The 20156-nt window shown below is 41.6% G+C and overlaps 1 protein-coding gene and 1 long non-coding RNA gene across 2 annotated transcripts; one reads left to right on the forward strand and one right to left on the reverse strand.

The window, feature by feature from the left end:
• Positions 1 to 1387: 1387 nt before the first annotated feature.
• On the forward strand, positions 1388 to 14421 carry LOC137297206 (serine/arginine repetitive matrix protein 3-like). The gene is made up of 9 exons (XM_067829219.1): positions 1388 to 1551; positions 5795 to 5896; positions 6760 to 6861; positions 10717 to 10817; positions 11005 to 11179; positions 13128 to 13232; positions 13416 to 13516; positions 14123 to 14224; positions 14414 to 14421. Exons 1-9 carry the CDS (start codon positions 1388 to 1390, stop codon positions 14419 to 14421), a joined length of 960 nt encoding a protein of 319 aa, XP_067685320.1.
• A 136-nt stretch (positions 14422 to 14557) lies between these two features.
• LOC137296751 (uncharacterized) lies at positions 14558 to 17042 on the reverse strand. Its single transcript, XR_010957662.1, has 3 exons — positions 16870 to 17042; positions 16038 to 16181; positions 14558 to 15074 (listed from the first exon to the last, which is right to left on the reverse strand). It is a non-coding gene; the product is annotated as an uncharacterized lncRNA (long non-coding RNA).
• Positions 17043 to 20156: the final 3114 nt, after the last annotated feature.

A 20156-nucleotide genomic window follows, 5' to 3' on the forward strand; every position in this document is an offset into this window, starting at 1 on the left:
TGCTTAATCTCCCTTTTCAAGAGGTTTGAATGGAATCCGGGTTAGAATAGGCTTTCAGCAACCCATGCTTGCCTTAAAGGGCGACTATGCTCGTAGTAAGAGTTGACTAACGGGTTCGGATGGTTACGCTCGATGACTTGGTTGTCACGTCATCGGTTCATAATGGCGCTGATCGATGCTCATGTTGTTGTTCACTGGATTGTCTGGTCCAGACTCGATTATTTACAGACCGCCGCCATATAGCTGGAATATTGCTGAGTGCGGAGTAAAACTAAACTCACACACCTATTGATTCCACGTTTGCAAAATGTTCGGCCTAGGCAATCATAACATGATTGTCATTCGTGTCAACATCAATGTACTTGCTGTGATAGGTAGTAGAAACGTTGTATCAGTTGAACCTCCGTGCACGTGTTTGTAGTAGGGACATAAACCATGTCGCTGTAGGCCCATCTAAATGGAAATGAATCTAAATGGAATTGAGTTTCGTCATCATCAGAAGATCGACCAGTACATTTCCTTAACTCATAATGTCCACAATCAACTGTCATTTTGAAACATTTGGGAAATCTTGTTTTACGAGATTACATCTAAGTGCTTTTCTGACGGATATCTACACGTCTTCAGCGTGACGAACGAAACCTTTAATCACTAGGCCCCTTGGTTGTAATTGAAAATGTGAGGGTGGTTGCCGTTTATTTTCATGAGCTTTCTTCAGATTTGCAATGAGCTGGAAAACATTAAGGGAGAACAAAATACTGCAGTTTAAACATAGAAGGTAAATATTAAAAAGTAGTCTATAAAGTTGGGCATATGAATGGGCATAAATGTGCATGCTAAATACATATTAACGAAACAAGATTAAATTGTGCTACTGACAAGACCACGAAAAAAGGGAGCAGAAAATACATTTGATTTACCAAACTTCAGCTCCGTAAGGCAAACAGGCAGAATATCTGAGGTATGTGATCTAATATAAGTATTGTATTAGGCTATACAATGAAATTTACGTTAACCTGTCATTAATCATTGATACCCTGACGACGAAATGTAATGTTGTGGTAAGATTGCATTACACTGAACACGTCAGTCACATTTGTGCCAGGTCGATAAATGTATTCCACTTAGTGAGATGTTTTCCACCAATTATAGGTAGGTTTAGGGTATCGAATATAGAGGATGGATGACCATTTGTTATTTTCGACTTTTAATACACGTACTTTTTTCACTCACAAACTTCGAAAGTAAACGATGAATTGGTTCAATGTAGAAAGGTTGGGTCCTAGGAAGAGGGCTAAGGAGCATACCCCTAATTCTAAAGAAGAGAAGTGGATATGCTGGTGAGGAAAGAAATCGAAATTGCGAAAGGCCAAGAAAACTTCAGAAAATGAAAGGAAATGGAGCCCGTCTCCTGCAAGCGTGGTCAGCTCACGACGAGACCTTCACGACAGCATGCGATGGCTGGAAGTTGTGTCACGAAGTTTGGTGGAGGAAACGGAAGGCATGGCAGAGAGCAAGCCCGCGTACCACTGCCTTCTCTGCTCGTCCAAGGTACCCATGAGCTCTTGGAAATAAAATTGGCACCCTGCCTCTCAGTAGGTAGTATTTTCCGCTTTGTGTTTCAGAAAAGTATTTTTGTTTTATTTATGGTATATTTAGTCAAATGATATACATTACCCCTGCTGTTCTAACGGAACTTCAAATGACACGTACCTCTCTTTACTGTTAACGCATGGGAGCTCGGAGGTGCGGAATTGATGTAAAGATAGATGATCGGTAGTACCGGGTACCCTTTATGTTTAGCACGCCACCAGTGCACTTGGTCGTCGCCTTGTGTGTTGGTGAAGGACTGGACACTGTGCAGTGGCCGGAAAGCGGATCGGATTTTTAACTTCGTTTCAAACGACTTTCTGAACGCCGTTTCTCTACGGGAACACTAGTAATTGTATTCCTTGAACAACATGTTGGTGTCGAAATGAAAATAAGTGTAATATGTCGTTTTTTTATTTATGGGAAATTTTCAACCGAATTTGGTGTGTTACTAGAATGAAGTTTCAATGACAACAAAACACTCTCATTTTCATATGAAAAAAATTATTGAAACGTTCTTATATTTGCAAGACACACACCCTGAGATAAAAACTGAACATTATCTTTTCAGCCGTTTATTTTGGTTAGGAACATTTCAAAAATACTTCGGCACTTCAAAAAAATATGTTTTAGTATTCTAGTTCTGTGATGGTATCCAGTCCATCCATTTTGGTGATGACAGTCATATATTTACAACATACAATATGGCAATCTGGTAGCACCATATCAATACTGTTTAAATTGTCTTGCTTTCTATACAAATTTTGCATGATTTATTGCCTATAAGTGAGTATAACATCATCAAAATAAGCATACATATTCATTGTCATGGTACAACAGGCCTTTCCATCTCAAAAGAGTGACAGTAAAATTGAAAAAAAAGAATATTTTACAGCTTTCATATAAATACATACATATATGCTTTCATGTCAAATATCTCATCTGGAACAATACGAACTCGTTTCTGCAAGCGCGCACGCCATGCATTCGTCATCACACGCCCCCTTCTGTAACCTCCAAGAACATTCGTGACCAACTCGTGTTATTCCGGGTAGGAGTGAGTGAGTGAGTTTAGTTTTACGCCGCTTTTTAGCAATATTCCAGCAATATCACGGCGGTGGACACAAGAAAATGGGCTTCAGCCACGTGGTGAATCGAACCCGGGTTTTCGGCGTGACCCCATCGCCCCCAAAGTAGGAAATGGTGCAACGAGCGCATTCGGCATCACTCGCCCTTTATTGTAACCTCCAAGAAGACTCGTCGCACTCCATCATTCGTCACCATCCGCCCCTTTCCGTAACCACCACGAATACTTTCGATGAACTCTGTTTCTGCAGTGTTATTAGAAATGAAATAAAATGTACTTTTAGGTGTCTATTTAGGGGAAAATCAATTTGTGATTCTTAAGATCCGTGAAGGTCCTTAGGTACTATGTGTGAATAGGCTTTCAGCAACCCACGCTTGCCACAAAAGGCGACTCTGCTTGTGAGGGGCGACTAACAGGATAGGGTGGTCAGGCTCGCTGACCTGTTTGACATTGATTAACAATTGCGCAGATCGATGCTCATGATGTTGATCACTGGCTTGTCTGGTACAGACTTGATTATATACAGACCGCCACCGTATCGCTGGAATATTGCTGAGTGTGGCGTGAAACTAAACTCACTGTGATTCTTAAACCGGTCTTGGGACTATATACTAGTATTTGACAGGAAATAGTGAACAGCTACATTTCTAAGTTCTATGGACAGTCAACGTCTTTACTGCATTCGGTGCGACATTTCTGCGCAGGTACCGTTATTTCATTCGTATTGAATCAGCAATACATATATGTCAGTTTTGTTTTGAATTGTAATTTAAATTTTGAATACATGACACCTGTATCTTTTTAACTGTTTCTTATGTGTTAATTACATTTGCTTACATAAATTCATAAATTCATTTTTTTGTTGTTGTTGTTGTCTTGTGTTTTAATAATAAGGGAAATTGTTATCAGATCTTACTCGGCTTCATGTTAAATCGGAAAAAAATGTCTGTGCAGACGCCTGTCACTGAGGTGTTTTTCAGTAATTGTTGCCCTTTGTTTCGGGTTTGGCGACTGGGATTAGGTTATGTAAGATGTCTAATTTGCCCTTTGTGATCTACAACTGCACTCTTTGTTGTAAGCGAGTGACCGACCCACGCTTGGAGTCACTTGCACCGACTCTTGCACAAATCGCGGACGTACTTACTCTCTCAACCAGGTTTCCGAGGACGACCAAGAATACACCAGGTTAGTGGTTATTTTCACAATGCAACATACCTTTTCGCATTCGTAAACCGTGTAGTAAGTGTCAATGATGAGTGATTGAGCGTCAGTGATGTGAAATATTCATTATTTCACTAGGACCGTGGACGCAATGGTGCTGGGAGCAGAACAACTGCCAAGAAGACAGATTAACAGGCAGGTAACATCTTCAAACTCTACTCTACTTTGAAGAAAACATGTTTGTTTACGATAATGACTTTTGAATGTATTGTGCATACTCATTCCCTCACAGTTACAGCAACGTAGGTATAGATGGGATAGGTAGATACTATTTCCTGCATGTAAATGGAGAGGTGATGTAGTCCAGTGTTGGCTCGCCATGCCGAATGTCAGGGTTCCCTTCTCCACTTAGGTACTATGTGTGGTGCCCACTTCTGATTGCTGAAAGCTCAAAACCACCCACACTACATTGTTATTGAACACGCATTTGAAGCGTGATTCCTCATGCCTATACACGACTCATTTCTTTCAGACGCAGGAACCCTGGCGCATTCTGGATTTGGTGTTACGTCCCTCCACCCCCTTTCTACATGGACTTCAGTACACTACTTTTCCGAGTGACCTGTGGGATGAGTTTTGTCTGATGGTGGCTCTACAGTGTCTCCGCTTTCGCGTAGCCCCCCGCCGATGGTACTGTGGAGTAGGTTCGGTGCTAGGGCCTGATTGTACAGTCAGGATGGTTGTTGTAGCAACAGACCAGCTAGTTAGGGCTGGCACACTCTGTGCCCCAGTCTTTTCAGCACCCCCAGTAGACCCAATGCTGACTGCACTTGACTGGTAGTTTAGGGGTTAGTGTAGATAGGGCCCCCTTCGTGCATGCCCTGCATGATGCTGTCTATAGATGGCATAACTTAGTGCTTACCCACCATTAATTCCTTCAATAGGTAGTTCCCAGGCAGAGCAAGTCCCACATGGTCACTTTGAGGGTAGTGTACAGGCCGACTGGAACCATCTTCTGGTAAAATATTGCATTATCTCATTTTGATATTCATTTTAAATCTTATTTTCCACGACCCGACATATTTGCTTTGCATTCAAAATGGCGGAATGTGCGACAACTAAGTGGTTAAAGCGTTCGCTCCCTAAAACGAACGTGATTCGATTTTCCAAATGTGTACAATATGTGAAGCCTCTGAGTTGTTCCCGGCCGTGATGTTGCCTGAATATTGCTAGAAGCGGTGTAAATCTACACTCACTCAGTCATAATCTATGGGAGGGTAGCAGGGCCACGGTGAAATGTTTCTGTGTGTCACTATTTCCTACGTAGGGCATACGTAGGAGTTGAGACCTACGTAGGACATATTATCTCCTACCTTTGAAGGTTCCGATTATGAATTAAATAAGGTTATTAAGTTGAGAAATGTTTGGCTATACGGCAGGATAGATAGTAGAAATGCAAGCCAGTGCAAATATTGACACAGTTCACTATTTGTTACGAGGGGGTAGAGAATAGGACAGCAAGGTGTTCGAGAAGCACCCGCATAAGTGCCGACAAGATTATTGATTCATGAGCCCGTGCTGTGCCGTCTCCATCATGTCTTTCACACCTGGCTCTCCCTTTCTCTGCACCCCACCCTCGTAACAAATAGCGAACTGTGTCAATATTTTAATGCTAGTTTGTTTTTGTTTGTTGTTTGTTTAACAACCTATACTCATAGGACACAAGCTCTGCAAAAACTCAACACATACGTTTCGTATTTTTTGGTATTCATTGAAAACGTAGTAAGTATCAAGAAAACATCAAATGTACCCTTATTCACCTTTACGCTTTGTGCACGGTTATAAGGCATATTTCATGTTAGAGCTCTTTTCGCATTTCAGCATATACTTTTGGTATTCACTAAAAACATACTAATTATCAGTGATGTTAATTATTTAATCTTTCTTTACATTTAGGAGCAGGACGGCCGCCAGGGAGACATCCCATGGACCGAAGTGGACCAAGGGCTCTCCTGGAGGCAGGACGACTGCCAAGAAGGCAACCCGAGGACCCGGGAGGCAAGTGTTTCAAACAATCTTTTCAAGAAAACACCAGATGTACCCTTATTCACCTTGAAGCTCTGTGGAAGATTGCAAGTTATATTACAGATAAGAGATTTTTCCCGATTCAGTATATACTTTTGGTATTCATTGAAAACGTAGTAAGTATCAAGAAAACGCTAAATGTACCATTATTCACCTTGAACCTCTGTGCAAGGTTGTAAGTTATATTACACATAACATATTTTTCACGATTCAGCATATACTTTTGGTATTTAATGAAAATTTAGTAAGTATCAATGATGTTAATTATTTAATCTTTCTTTACATTTAGGAGCAGGACGGCCGCCAAGGAGACGTCCCATGGACCGAAGTGGACCAAGGGCTCTCCTGGAGACAGGACGACTGCCAAGAAGGCAACCCGAGGACCCGGGAGGCAAGTGTTTCAAACAATCTTTTGAAGAAAATGCCAAATGTACCCTTATTCACCTTGAAGCACTGTGGAAGATTGCAAGTTATATTACAGATAAGAGATTTTTCCCGATTCAGTATATACTTTTGGTATTCACTGAAAAGGTAGTAAGTATCAAGAAAACGCTAAATGTACCATTATTCACCTTGAAGCTCTGTGCAAGGTTGTAAGTTATATTGCAGATAACAGATTTTTCCCAATTCAGTGTATACTTTTGGTATTCATTGAAAACGTAGTAAGTATCAAGAAAACATCAAATGTACCCTTATTCACCTTGAAGCTCTGTGCACGGTTATAAGGCATATTTCATGTTAGACCTATTTTCGCATTTCAGCATATACGTTTGGCATTCACTAAAAACATACTAATTATCAGTGATGTTAATTATTTAATCTTTCTTTACATTTAGGAGCAGGACGGCCGCCAAGGAGACATCCCATGGACCGAAGTGGACCAAGGGCTCTCCTGGAGGCAGGACGACTGCCAAGAAGGCAACCCGAGGACACGGGAGGCAAGTGTTTCAAACAATCTTTTGAAGAAAATGCCAAATGTACCCTTATTCACCTTGAAGCTCTGTCCAAGGTTGTAAGTTATATTACACATAACACGTTTTCCCCGATTCAGCGTATACTTTTCGTACTTAATGAAAATGTAGTAAGTATCAATGATGTTAATTATTAAATCTTTCTTTACATTTAGGAGCAGGCCGGCTGCCAAGGAGACATCCCATGGACTGAAGTGGACCAAGGGCTCTCCTGGAGGCAGGACGACTGCCAAGAAGGCAACCGAGGACCCGGGAGGCAAGTGTTTCAAACAATCTTTTGAAGAAAATTCCAAATGTACCCTTATTCACCTTGAAGCTCTGTGGAAGATTGCAAGTCATATTAGAGATAAGAGATTTTTCCCGATTCAGCATATACTTTTGGTATTCACTGAAAATGTAGTAAGTATCAAGAAAACATCAAATGTACCCATATTCACCTTGAAGCTCTGTGCACGGTTATAAGGCATATTTCATGTTAGAGCTCTTTTCGCATTTCAGCATATACTTTTGGTATTCATTAAAAACGTACTAAGTATCAGTGATGTTAATTATTTAATCTTTCTTTACATTTAGGAGCAGGACGGCCGCCAAGGAGACATCCCATGGACCGAAGTGGACCAAGGGCTCTCCTGGAGGCAGGACGACTGCCAAGAAGGCAACCCGAGGACCCGGAAGGCAAGTGTTTCAAACAATCTTTTCAAGAAAACACCAGATGTACCCTTATTCACCTTGAAGCTCTGTGGAAGATTGCAAGTTATATTACAGATAAGAGATTTTTCCCGATTCAGTATATACTTTTGGTATTCATTGAAAACGTAGTAAGTATCAAGAAAACGCTAAATGTACCATTATTCACCTTGAACCTCTGTGCAAGGTTGTAAGTTATATTACACATAACATATTTTTCACGATTCAGCATATACTTTTGGTATTTAATGAAAATTTAGTAAGTATCAATGATGTTAATTATTTAATCTTTCTTTACATTTAGGAGCAGGACGGCCGCCAAGGAGACGTCCCATGGACCGAAGTGAACCAAGGGCTCTCCTGGAGACAGGACGACTGCCAAGAAGGCAACCCGAGGACCCGGGAAGCAAGTGTTTCAAACAATCTTTTCAAGAAAATGCCAAATGTACCCTTATTCACCTTGAAGCTCTGTGGAAGATTGCAAGTCATATTAGAGATAAGAGATTTTTCCCGATTCAGTATATACTTTTGGTATTCACTGAAAATGTAGTAAGTATCAAGAAAACATCAAATGTACCCTTATTCACCTTGAAGCTCTGTGCACGGTTATAAGGCATATTTCATGTTAGACCTATTTTCGCATTTCAGCATATACTTTTGGTATTCATTAAAAACGTACTAAGTATCAGTGATGTTAATTATTTAATCTTTCTTTACATTTAGGAGCAGGACGGCCGCCAAGGAGACATCCCATGGACCGAAGTGGACCAAGGGCTCTCCTGGAGGCAGGACGACTGCCAAGAAGGCAACCCGAGGACACGGGAGGCAAGTGTTTCAAACAATCTTTTGAAGAAAATGCCAAATGTACCCTTATTCACCTTGAACCTCTGTGCAAGGTTGTAAGTTATCTTACGTTAACACATTTTTCCCGATTCAGCGTATACTTTTCATACTTAATGAAAATGTAGTAAGTATCAATGATGTTAATTATTAAATCTTTCTTTACATTTAGGAGCAGGCCGGCTGCCAAGGAGACATCCCATGGACCGAAGTGGACCAAGGGCTCTCCTGGAGGCAGGACGACTGCCAAGAAGGCAACCGAGGACCCGGGAGGCAAGTGTTTCAAACAATCTTTTGAAGAAAATTCCAAATGTACCCTTATTCACCTTGAAGCTCTGTGGAAGATTGCAAGTCATATTAGAGATAAGAGATTTTTCCCGATTCAGTATATACTTTTGGTATTCACTGAAAATGTAGTAAGTATCAAGAAAACATCAAATGTACCCATATTCACCTTGAAGCTCTGTGCACGGTTATAAGGCATATTTCATGTTAGAGCTCTTTTCGCATTTCAGCATATACTTTTGGTATTCATTAAAAACGTACTAAGTATCAGTGATGTTAATTATTTAATCTTTCTTTACATTTAGGAGCAGGACGGCCGCCAAGGAGACATCCCATGGACCGAAGTGGACCAAGGGCTCTCCTGGAGGCAGGACGACTGCCAAGAAGGCAACCCGAGGACACGGGAGGCAAGTGTTTCAAACAATCTTTTCAAGGAAACACCAAATGTACCCTTATTCACCTTGAAGCTCTGTGCCAGGTTGTAAGTTATCTTACGTTAACACATTTTTCCCGATTCAGCATATACTTTTGGTATTTAATGAAAATGTAGTAAGTATCAATGATCTTAATTATTTAATCTTTCTACACATTTAGGAGCAGGCCGGCTGCCAAGGAGACATCCCATGGACTAAAGTGGACCAAGGGCTCTCCTGGAGGCAGGACGACTGCCAAGAAGGCAACCGAGGACCAGCGAGGCAAGTGTTTCAAACAATCTCTTTAAGAAAACACCAAATGTACCTTTATTCACCTTGAAGCTCTGTGCAAGGTTGTAAGTTATATTGCAGATAAGAGATTTTTCTCGATTCAGCATATACTTTTGGTATTCACTGAAAATGTAGTAAGTATCAAGAAAACATCAAATGTACCCATATTCACCTTGAAGCTCTGTGCACGGTTATAAGGCATATTTCATGTTAGAGATCTTTTCGCATTTCAGCATATACTTTTGGTATTCATTAAAAACGTACTAAGTATCAGTGATGTTAATTATTTAATCTTTCTTTACATTTAGGAGCAGGACGGCCGCCAAGGAGACATCCCATGGACCGAAGTGGACCAAGGGCTCTCCTGGAGGCAGGACAACTGCCAAGAAGGCAACCCGAGGACACGGGAGGCAAGTGTTTCAAACAATCTTTTGAAGAAAATGCCAAATGTACCCTTATTCACCTTGAAGCTCTGTCCAAGGTTGTACGTTATCTTACAGATAACACATTTTTCCCAATTCAGCATATACTTTTGGTATTTAATGAAAATGTAGTAAGTATCAATGATGTTAATTATTAAATCTTTCTTTACATTTAGGAGCAGGACGGCCGCCAAGGAGACATCCCATGGACCGAAGTGGACCAAGGGCTCTCCTGGAGGCAGGACGACTGCCAAGAGGGCAACCGAGGACCAGGGAGGCAAGTGTTTCAAACAATCTCTTTAAGAAAACACCAAATGTACCTTTATTCACCTTGAAGCTCTGTGCAAGATTGTAAGTTATATTGCAGATAAGAGATTTTTCTCGATTCAGTATATACTTTTGGTATTCATTGAAAATGTAGTAAGTGTCTAGAAAACATCAAATGTACCCGTATTCACCTTGAAGCTCTGTGCACGGTTATATGGCATATTTCATGTTAGAGCTCTTTTCGCATTTCAGCATATACTTTTGGTATTCACTAAAAACGTACCAAGTATCAGTGATGTTAATTATTTAATCTTTCTTTACATTTAGGAAGCAGGACGGCCGCCAAGGAGACATCCCATGGACCAAAGTGGACCAAGGGCTCTCCTGGAGGCAGGACGACTGCCAAGAAGGCAACCGAGGACCCGGGAGGCAAGTGTTTCAAACAATCTTTTCAAGGAAACACCAAATGTACCCTTATTCACCTTGAAGCTCTGTGCAAGGTTGTACGTTATATTACAGATAACACATTTTTCCCGATTCAGCATATACTTTTGGTATTCATTAAAAACGTGCTAACTGTCAGTGATGTTAATTATTTAATCTTTCTTTACATTTAGGAGCAGGCCGGCTGCCAAGGAGACATCCCATGGACCGAAGTGGACCAAGGGCTCTCCTGAAGGCAGAATGACTGCCAAGAAGGCAACCGAGGACCCGGGAGGCAAGTGTTTCAAACAATCTTTTGAAGAAAATGCCAAATGTACCCTTATTCACCTTGAAGCTCTGTGCAAGGTTGTAAGTTATCTTACGTTAACACATTTTTCCCGATTCAGCATATACTTTTGGTATTTAATGAAAATGTAGTAAGTATCAATGATCTTAATTATTTAATCTTTCTACACATTTAGGAGCAGGCCGGCTGCCAAGGAGACATCCCATGGACCGAAGTGGACCAAGGGCTCTCCTGAAGGCAGAACGACTGCCAAGAAGGCAACCGAGGACCAGGGAGGCAAGTGTTTCAAACAATCTTTTCAAGAAAATGCCAAATGTACCCTTATTCACCTTGAAGCTCTGTCCAAGGTTGTAAGTTATCTTACATATAACACATTTTCCCCAATTCAGCATATACTTTTGGTATTTAATGAAAATGTAGTAAGTATCAATGATGTTAATTATTAAATCTTTCTTTACATTTAGGAGCAGGCCGGCTGCCAAGGAGACATCCCATGGACCGAAGTGGAACAAGGGCTCTCCTGGAGGCAGGACGACTGCCAAGAAGGCAACCGAGGACCCGGGAGGCAAGTGTTTCAAACAATCTTTTGAAGAAAATTCCAAATGTACCCTTATTCACCTTGAAGCTCTGTGGAAGATTGCAAGTCATATTAGAGATAAGAGATTTTTCCCGATACAGTATATACTTTTGGTATTCACTGAAAATGTAGTAAGTATCAAGAAAACATCAAATGTACCCTTATTCACCTTGAAGCTCTGTGCACGGTTCTAAGGCATATTTCATGTTAGACCTATTTTCGCATTTCAGCATATACTTTTGGTATTCATTAAAAACGTACTAAGTATCAGTGATGTTAATTATTTAATCTTTCTTTACATTTAGGAGCAGGACGGCCGCCAAGGAGACATCCCATGGACCGAAGTGGACCAAGGGCTCTCCTGGAGGCAGGACGACTGCCAAGAAGGCAACCGAGGACCAGCGAGGCAAGTGTTTCAAACAATCTCTTTAAGAAAACACCAAATGTACCTTTATTCACCTTGAAGCTCTGTGCAAGGTTGTAAGTTATATTGCAGATAAGAGATTTTTCTCGATTCAGCATATACTTTTGGTATTCACTGAAAATGTAGTAAGTATCAAGAAAACATCAAATGTACCCATATTCACCTTGAAGCTCTGTGCACGGTTATAAGGCATATTTCATGTTAGAGATCTTTTCGCATTTCAGCATATACTTTTGGTATTCATTAAAAACGTACTAAGTATCAGTGATGTTAATTATTTAATCTTTCTTTACATTTAGGAGCAGGACGGCCGCCAAGGAGACATCCCATGGACCGAAGTGGACCAAGGGCTCTCCTGGAGGCAGGACGACTGCCAAGAAGGCAACCCGAGGACACGGGAGGCAAGTGTTTCAAACAATCTTTTGAAGAAAATGCCAAATGTACCCTTATTCACCTTGAAGCTCTGTCCAAGGTTGTACGTTATCTTACAGATAACACATTTTTCCCAATTCAGCATATACTTTTGGTATTTAATGAAAATGTAGTAAGTATCAATGATGTTAATTATTAAATCTTTCTTTACATTTAGGAGCAGGACGGCCGCCAAGGAGACATCCCATGGACCGAAGTGGACCAAGGGCTCTCCTGGAGGCAGGACGACTGCCAAGAGGGCAACCGAGGACCAGGGAGGCAAGTGTTTCAAACAATCTCTTTAAGAAAACACCAAATGTACCTTTATTCACCTTGAAGCTCTGTGCAAGATTGTAAGTTATATTGCAGATAAGAGATTTTTCTCGATTCAGTATATACTTTTGGTATTCATTGAAAATGTAGTAAGTGTCTAGAAAACATCAAATGTACCCGTATTCACCTTGAAGCTCTGTGCACGGTTATATGGCATATTTCATGTTAGAGCTCTTTTCGCATTTCAGCATATACTTTTGGTATTCACTAAAAACGTACCAAGTATCAGTGATGTTAATTATTTAATCTTTCTTTACATTTAGGAAGCAGGACGGCCGCCAAGGAGACATCCCATGGACCAAAGTGGACCAAGGGCTCTCCTGGAGGCAGGACGACTGCCAAGAAGGCAACCGAGGACCCGGGAGGCAAGTGTTTCAAACAATCTTTTCAAGGAAACACCAAATGTACCCTTATTCACCTTGAAGCTCTGTGCAAGGTTGTACGTTATATTACAGATAACACATTTTTCCCGATTCAGCATATACTTTTGGTATTCATTAAAAACGTGCTAACTGTCAGTGATGTTAATTATTTAATCTTTCTTTACATTTAGGAGCAGGCCGGCTGCCAAGGAGACATCCCATGGACCGAAGTGGACCAAGGGCTCTCCTGAAGGCAGAATGACTGCCAAGAAGGCAACCGAGGACCCGGGAGGCAAGTGTTTCAAACAATCTTTTGAAGAAAATACCAAATGTACCCTTATTCACCTTGAAGCTCTGTGCAAGGTTGTAAGTTATCTTACGTTAACACATTTTTCCCGATTCAGCATATACTTTTGGTATTTAATGAAAATGTAGTAAGTATCAATTATCTTAATTATTTAATCTTTCTACACATTTAGGAGCAGGCCGGCTGCCAAGGAGACATCCCATGGACCGAAGTGGACCAAGGGCTCTCCTGAAGGCAGAACGACTGCCAAGAAGGCAACCGAGGACCAGGGAGGCAAGTGTTTCAAACAATCTTTTCAAGAAAATGCCAAATGTACCCTTATTCACCTTGAAGCTCTGTCCAAGGTTGTAAGTTATCTTACATATAACACATTTTCCCCAATTCAGCATATACTTTTGGTATTTAATGAAAATGTAGTAAGTATCAATGATGTTAATTATTTAATCTTTCTTTACATTTAGGAGCAGGCCGGCCGCCAAGGAGACATCCCATAGACCGAAGTGGACCAAGGGCTCTCCTGGAGGCAGGACGACTGCCAAGAGGGCAACCGAGGACCCGGGAGGCAAGTGTTTCAAACAATCTCTTTAAGAAAACACCAAATGTACCTTTATTCACCTTGAAGCTCTGTGCAAGGTTGTAAGTTAAATTGCAGATAAGAGATTTTTCTCGATTCAGTATATGCTTTTGGTATTCATTGAAAATGTAGTAAGTGTCTAGAAAACATCAAATGTACCCGTATTCACCTTGAAGCTCTGTGCACGGTTATATGGCATATTTCATGTTAGAGCTCTTTTCGCATTTCAGCATATACTTTTGGTATTCACTAAAAACGTACTAAGTATCAGTGATGTTAATTATTTAATCTTTCTTTACATTTAGGAAGCAAGACGGCCGCCAAGGAGACATCTCATGGACCGAAGTGGACCAAGGGCTCTCCTGAAGGCAGGACGACTGCCAAGAAGGCAACCGAGGACCCGATGGGCAAGTGTTTCAAAACTTTCAAACAATCTTTTCAAGAAAACATCAAATGTACCCTTATTCACCTCTACGCTTTGTGCAATGTTTTAAGTTATATTACAGATAACAGAGGCAAGTTTCTCAAACAATCAAATGATAGACCTATGCAGAGATGGATGGGAAATATGGATACTATTTCCTGCATGTAAACAGAGATGTAATGTAGTAGTTGAAGCGTTCGCTCACTATGCCGAGTTCCAGGACTCCATTCCCCACTTATATCTTATGTGTGACACACACTTCTGATGCCCACCCTTGGAATATTGCTAAAGCCACATATACTTCACTGTTATTAAACAAATCTGCACAGGTGAAAGAGTGATTCCTGATGCTTATGCATGACTCGTTTCTTTCAGACCCAGGAACCCTGACACATTCTGGACTCTACACGGACTTCAGTACACTGCTTTTCCAAGTGACCAGTGGGATGAGTTTTTGTCTAATGGTGGCTCTACAGTGTCTCCGCTTTCGCGTAGCCCCCCGCCGATGGTACTGTGGAGTAGGTTCGGTGCTAGGGCCTGATTGTACAGTCAGGATGGTTGTTGTAGCAACAGACCAGCTAGTTAGGGCTGGCACACTCTGTGCCCCAGTCTTTTCAGCACCCCCAGTAGACCCAATGCTGACTGCACTTGACTGGTAGTTTAGGGGTTAGTGTAGATAGGGCCCCCTCATGCATGCCCTGCATGATGCTGTCACAGAGATGGCATAACTTAGTGCTTACCCACCATTAATTCCTTCAATAGGTAGTTCCTAGACAGAGCAAGTCCCACATGGTCACTTTGAGGGCAGTGTACTAGCCGACTGGGACCACCTGCTGGTAAAGTATTGCAATATTTTAGTTTGATATTCAGGTTAAATCTTCTTTTCTATGATCTGACTTATTTGCTTTGCATGCATAATATGTGTGGTTTATGTAGGAGTAGAAACCTACGTAGCACATATCTGTCTGCCACCTCTTAAGGTTCAGATTATTAAGGATGGCTATCAAGTGAGTGCAAGTGGAAATTTTGCCACAGTTCACTATCTGTTGGTCCAACACATGACAGCAATGTGCAACAATTAGTTGAACGTATGACTCTAATAGTGAAGGAAACAGTAGATTTTGATAGCAAATGCAAACATATGGTAGTAGACTCTAATTGTAAATGAAACACATAACTGTAGACTGAAACAATAAAACAGGAGACGGTTTGCATGTCTAGGGCTATAAGTTGACCAGTTCAGATCAGTGTATATTAACATACATGGATCATCTACAGGAGGTATTTAGTGCTACGTAGGAAATAGTCCTTCATAGGAGATAGTAAGTACAACATAGAAGATAATATGCCGCAGATAGGAGATACTATGTCCTATGTAGGAACTAATAGCTCCTAAGTATGAGATACAAGTCCTGTGGAGGAGATTAAGTACAATGTAGGAGATACTATGTCGTATGTAGGCAATAATATGAGCTATCAATTCCTACCCCGCAATTCATACATCCTACATATGGTGAAAAGATCAGTGTAGGAGATAGGACTCATATCGTTGCCTAGCGTACAATATACTATTCTGGAGATACTAAATACTACATAGGAGATACTTAAAATGTCCCACGCAGGAGATACTGTGGCCTATGTAGCAGATACTAAATTCTACGTACGAAATACTAAGTCCTACGTAAGAAACACTAAGTCCTGCAAAGGAGATACTATGCCCTTCTTATCACAATTCAGGATATGCTTCACATTCATAATCTGTGTAGTAAGTATTAATGATTAGAAATATTCTTTACCTTTACTATTAGGACTGAGGACGCCATCATCCTTGGGGCAGAATTGGACACCAGAGGCTGGACGACTGTCAAGAAGACATTCCATTGACAGGAGTGGACGACTCTCAACAAGTCAGCAGACAACCAGGCAGGTAAGTTTCTAACCTATATTTTGAGGAAAATATGCGTGTATATGACAATGGGATATGACGTTTTAGCAAACTCATTCCTTCAAAATATACACCCGTGCAGATATTTGAATGTTGGATAGTGTTTCCTGGTGTAGGTCTAGTCTAGTGGTTTAAAAGTTGGCTCGCCATGTCATGCCATGGCACTTAGATACTACGTGAGACACCACTGGAATGTTGTTAAAAGCAACAAAAGGGAACAAATCTGCACACAAAAATTTATTCACTTGAGAAGTGTGATTCTTGATGCTTATTTTTCATCTTGCTTTCACAATCTTGATTATTTACAGACCGCCGCCATATAGCTTGAATATTGCTGAGTGTGGCGCAAAACTAAACTCACTCACTCATTCACTCAAAATTTGAAAACTGTAGTAAAAGCTAGTGGTGAAAGTGTTCTCTCATCACACCAAAAATGACCCTGATTTGGGTACCCATATACAGTCAGGCCGCGTTAGTCCGGACCCCGACAATCCGATTCCCGCGATATCCGAACAGTAGCTGGCTGTAACCAATCTTGTTTACTATGTAAACTCATTACTTGTTGATTCATTAATCCGTTGCTTCAGTCTCGGTATCCGGAGCGGTAACAGATTGGCTAGTTACACATGGTTTTGCTTCATTAATCCGGTGGTACATCAAAGAGGTTCGGATAATAGCCTTACCTCGTGAGCGCCTGTGATTAGCGCTGGTCTTCATCGGCTGACTTCAATTGTAATTGTTAACTGAGGTGACACTTCTGCGTTGAGCATGTCATTAGACAGAAGTGTTCGGATTAATGCGGCCTGACTGTAGGTGCAATGTGTGCAGTCTTTATGTAGGAGACCCACATGTGTTGTTCCAGGAATGTGTGCTGAAAGTAGCATAAAACCAAACTCAGTCAAAATCAGTATAGTAATTATCAGTGATGTAAAATGTTCATTCTTTATATATGTTGTAGGTATCAGTGATATGAATCATTAAAATATTCTTTATCTTTACTATTAGGATGACATCAACCTGCATCAGTTTGGACAGACGTTCTAGGGGTGGAAGTGGACATTGAAATCCTTCAGAGGCTGGATGACTGCCAACAACATGTTGCATAGGCATTTCTGGATCAAGTACTCTTCTGGAGGCTTGCCGACTGCCATTTCAAATTCTTCATGGGTGGATGACTCCCAAAAACATATTTCATAGGTACTTCTGGATCAAGTACTCTTCTGGAGGCTTGCCGATTGCCATTTCAAATCCTTCATGGGTGGACGACTGCCAACAACATGTTTCATAGCCACTTCTGGATCTTCTGGATCCAAGGACTCTTCTGGAGGCTTGAAAAATTGCCTTTTCAAATCTTTCATGGGTGGACGACTGCCAAAAACATGTTTCATAGCCACTTCTGGATCAAGTACTCTTCTGGAGGCTTGCCGACTGCCATTTCAAATCTTTCATGGGTGGACGACTCCCAAAAACATATTTCATAGCCACTTCTGGATCAAGTACTCTTCTGGAGGCTTGCCGACTGCCATTTCAAATCCTTCATGGGTGGACAACTGCCAACAACACATTTCATAGGCACTCCTGGATCAAGGACTCTTCTGGAGGCTTGCCGACTGCCATTTCAAATCCTTCATGGGTGGACAACTGCCAACAACACATTTCATAGGCACTTCTGGATCAAGTACTCTTCTGGAGGCTTGCCAACTGCCAAGAAGACATATGGAGAGAAACCACTACTACGTTCATGACAAGGAGACATAAGAAAACCTTGAAGTCCCTCAGAGGCATTTCGACTGCCAAGAAGATATTCATAGGCACATGTAGATCAAGTACTCTTCTGGATGCCAGCCAGCTGTCATGGAAACTTCTCGTAAACAGAACACTATTTTACTACTAAGAATACATCCAGGGGGCGGAAGTGGACATTGAAATCCTGCAGAGGCTGGATGACTGCCAACAACATGTTGCATAGGCATTTCTGGATCAAGCACTCTTCTGGAGGCTTGCCAACTGCCATTTCAAATCCTTCATGGGTGGACAACTGCCAACAACATGTTTCATAGGCACTTCTGGATCAAGGACTCTTCTGGAGGCTTGCCAACTGCCAAGAAGACATATGGAGAGAAACCGCTACTACGTTCATGACAAGGAGACATAAGAAAACCTTGAAGTCCCTCAGAGGCATTTCGACTGCCAAGAAGATATTCATAGGCACATGTGGATCAAGTACTCTTCTGGACGCCTGCCAGCTGTCATGGAAACTTCTCGTAAACAGAACACTATTTTACTACTAAGAATACATTCAGGGGGCGGAAGTGGACACTGAAATCCTTCAGAGGCTGGATGACTGCCAACAACATGTTTCATGGGCAGTTCTGGATCAAGTACTCTTCTGGAGGCTTGCCGACTGCCATTTCAAATCCTTCATGGGTGGACAACTGCCAACAACACATTTCATAGGCACTTCTGGATCAAGTACTCTTCTGGAGGCTTGCCAACTGCCAAGAAGACATATGGAGAGAAACCGCTACTACGTTCATGACAAGGAGACATAAGAAAACCTTGAAGTCCCTCAGAGGCATTTCGACTGCCAAGAAGATATTCATAGGCACATGTGGATCAAGTACTCTTCTGGACGCCTGCCAGCTGTCATGGAAACTTCTCGTAAACAGAACACTATTTCACTACTAAGAATACATCCAGGGGGCGGAAGTGGACACTGAAATCCTTCAGAGGCTGGATGACTGCCAACAACATGTTTCATGGGCAGTTCTGGATCAAGTACTCTTCTAGAGGCTTGCCGACTGCCATTTCAAATCCTTCATGGGTGGACAACTGCCAGCAACACATTTCATAGGCACTTCTGGATCAAGTACTTTTCTGGAGGCTTGCCGACTGCCATTTCAAATCCTTCATGGGTGGACAACTGCCAACAACACATTTCATAGGCACTTCTGGATCAAGTACTCTTCTGGAGGCTTGCCAACTGCCAAGAAGACATATGGAGAGAAACTGCTACTACGTTCATGAGAAGGAGACATAAGAAAACCTTGAAGTCCCTCAGAGGCATTTCGACTGCCAAGAAGATATTCATAGGCACATGTGAATCAAGTACTCTTCTGGACGCCTGCCAGCTGTCATGGAAACTTCTCGTAAACAGAACACTATTTTACTACTAAGAATACATCCTGGGGGCGGAAGTGGACATTGAAATCCTGCAGAGGCTGAATGACTGCCAACAACATATTTCAAAGGCACTTCTGGATCAAGTACTCTTCTGGAGGCTTGCCGACTGCCATTTCAAATTCTTCATGGGTGGATGACTCCCAAAAACATATTTCATAGGTACTTCTGGATCAAGTAGTCTTCTGGAGGCTTGCCGATTGCCATTTCAAATCCTCCATGGGTGGACGACTGCCAACAACACATTTCATAGCCACTTCTGGATCTTCTGGATCAAGTACTCTTCTGGAGGTTTGAAAAATTGCCTTTTCAAATTTTTCATGGGTGGACGACTGCCAACAACGTTTCATAGGCACTTCTGGATCAAGTACTCTTCTGGAGGCTTCCCGATTGCCATTTCAAATCCTTCATGGGTGGACGACTGCCAACAACATGTTTCATAGCCACTTCTGGATCTTCTGGATCAAGTACTCTTCTGGAGGCTTGAAAAATTGCCATTTCAAATCTTTCATGGGTGGACGACTGCCAACAACGTTTCATAGCCATTTCTGGATCTTCTGGATCAAGGACTCTTCTGGAGGCTTGAAAAATTGCCTTTTCAAATCCTTCATGTGTGGACGACTCCCAAAAACATATTTCATAGGCACTTCTGGATCAAGTACTCTTCTGGAGGCTTGCCGACTGCCATTTCAAATCCTTCATGGGTGGACAACTGCCAACAACACATTTCATAGGCACTTCTGGATCAAGTACTCTTCTGGAGGCTTGCCAAGTGCCAAGAAAACATATG

Source organism: Haliotis asinina, chromosome 9 (genome assembly GCF_037392515.1).
Source record: "Haliotis asinina isolate JCU_RB_2024 chromosome 9, JCU_Hal_asi_v2, whole genome shotgun sequence".
Classification (NCBI taxonomy): domain Eukaryota; kingdom Metazoa; phylum Mollusca; class Gastropoda; order Lepetellida; family Haliotidae; genus Haliotis; species Haliotis asinina.

What these genes read in the sequence shown, in the direction of transcription:
- LOC137297206 (XM_067829219.1), top strand. Translation starts at nt 1,388, where the DNA reads ATGAAAGGAAATGGAGCCCGTCTCCTGCAAGCGTGGTCAGCTCACGAC. An exon ending in GCCTTCTCTGCTCGTCCAAG is followed by an intron (nt 1,552 to 5,794) that starts GTACCCATGAGC and finishes CTTTACATTTAG; the next exon opens with GAGCAGGACGGCCGCCAGGG. An exon ending in GCAACCCGAGGACCCGGGAG is followed by an intron (nt 5,897 to 6,759) that starts GCAAGTGTTTCA and finishes CTTTACATTTAG; the next exon opens with GAGCAGGACGGCCGCCAAGG.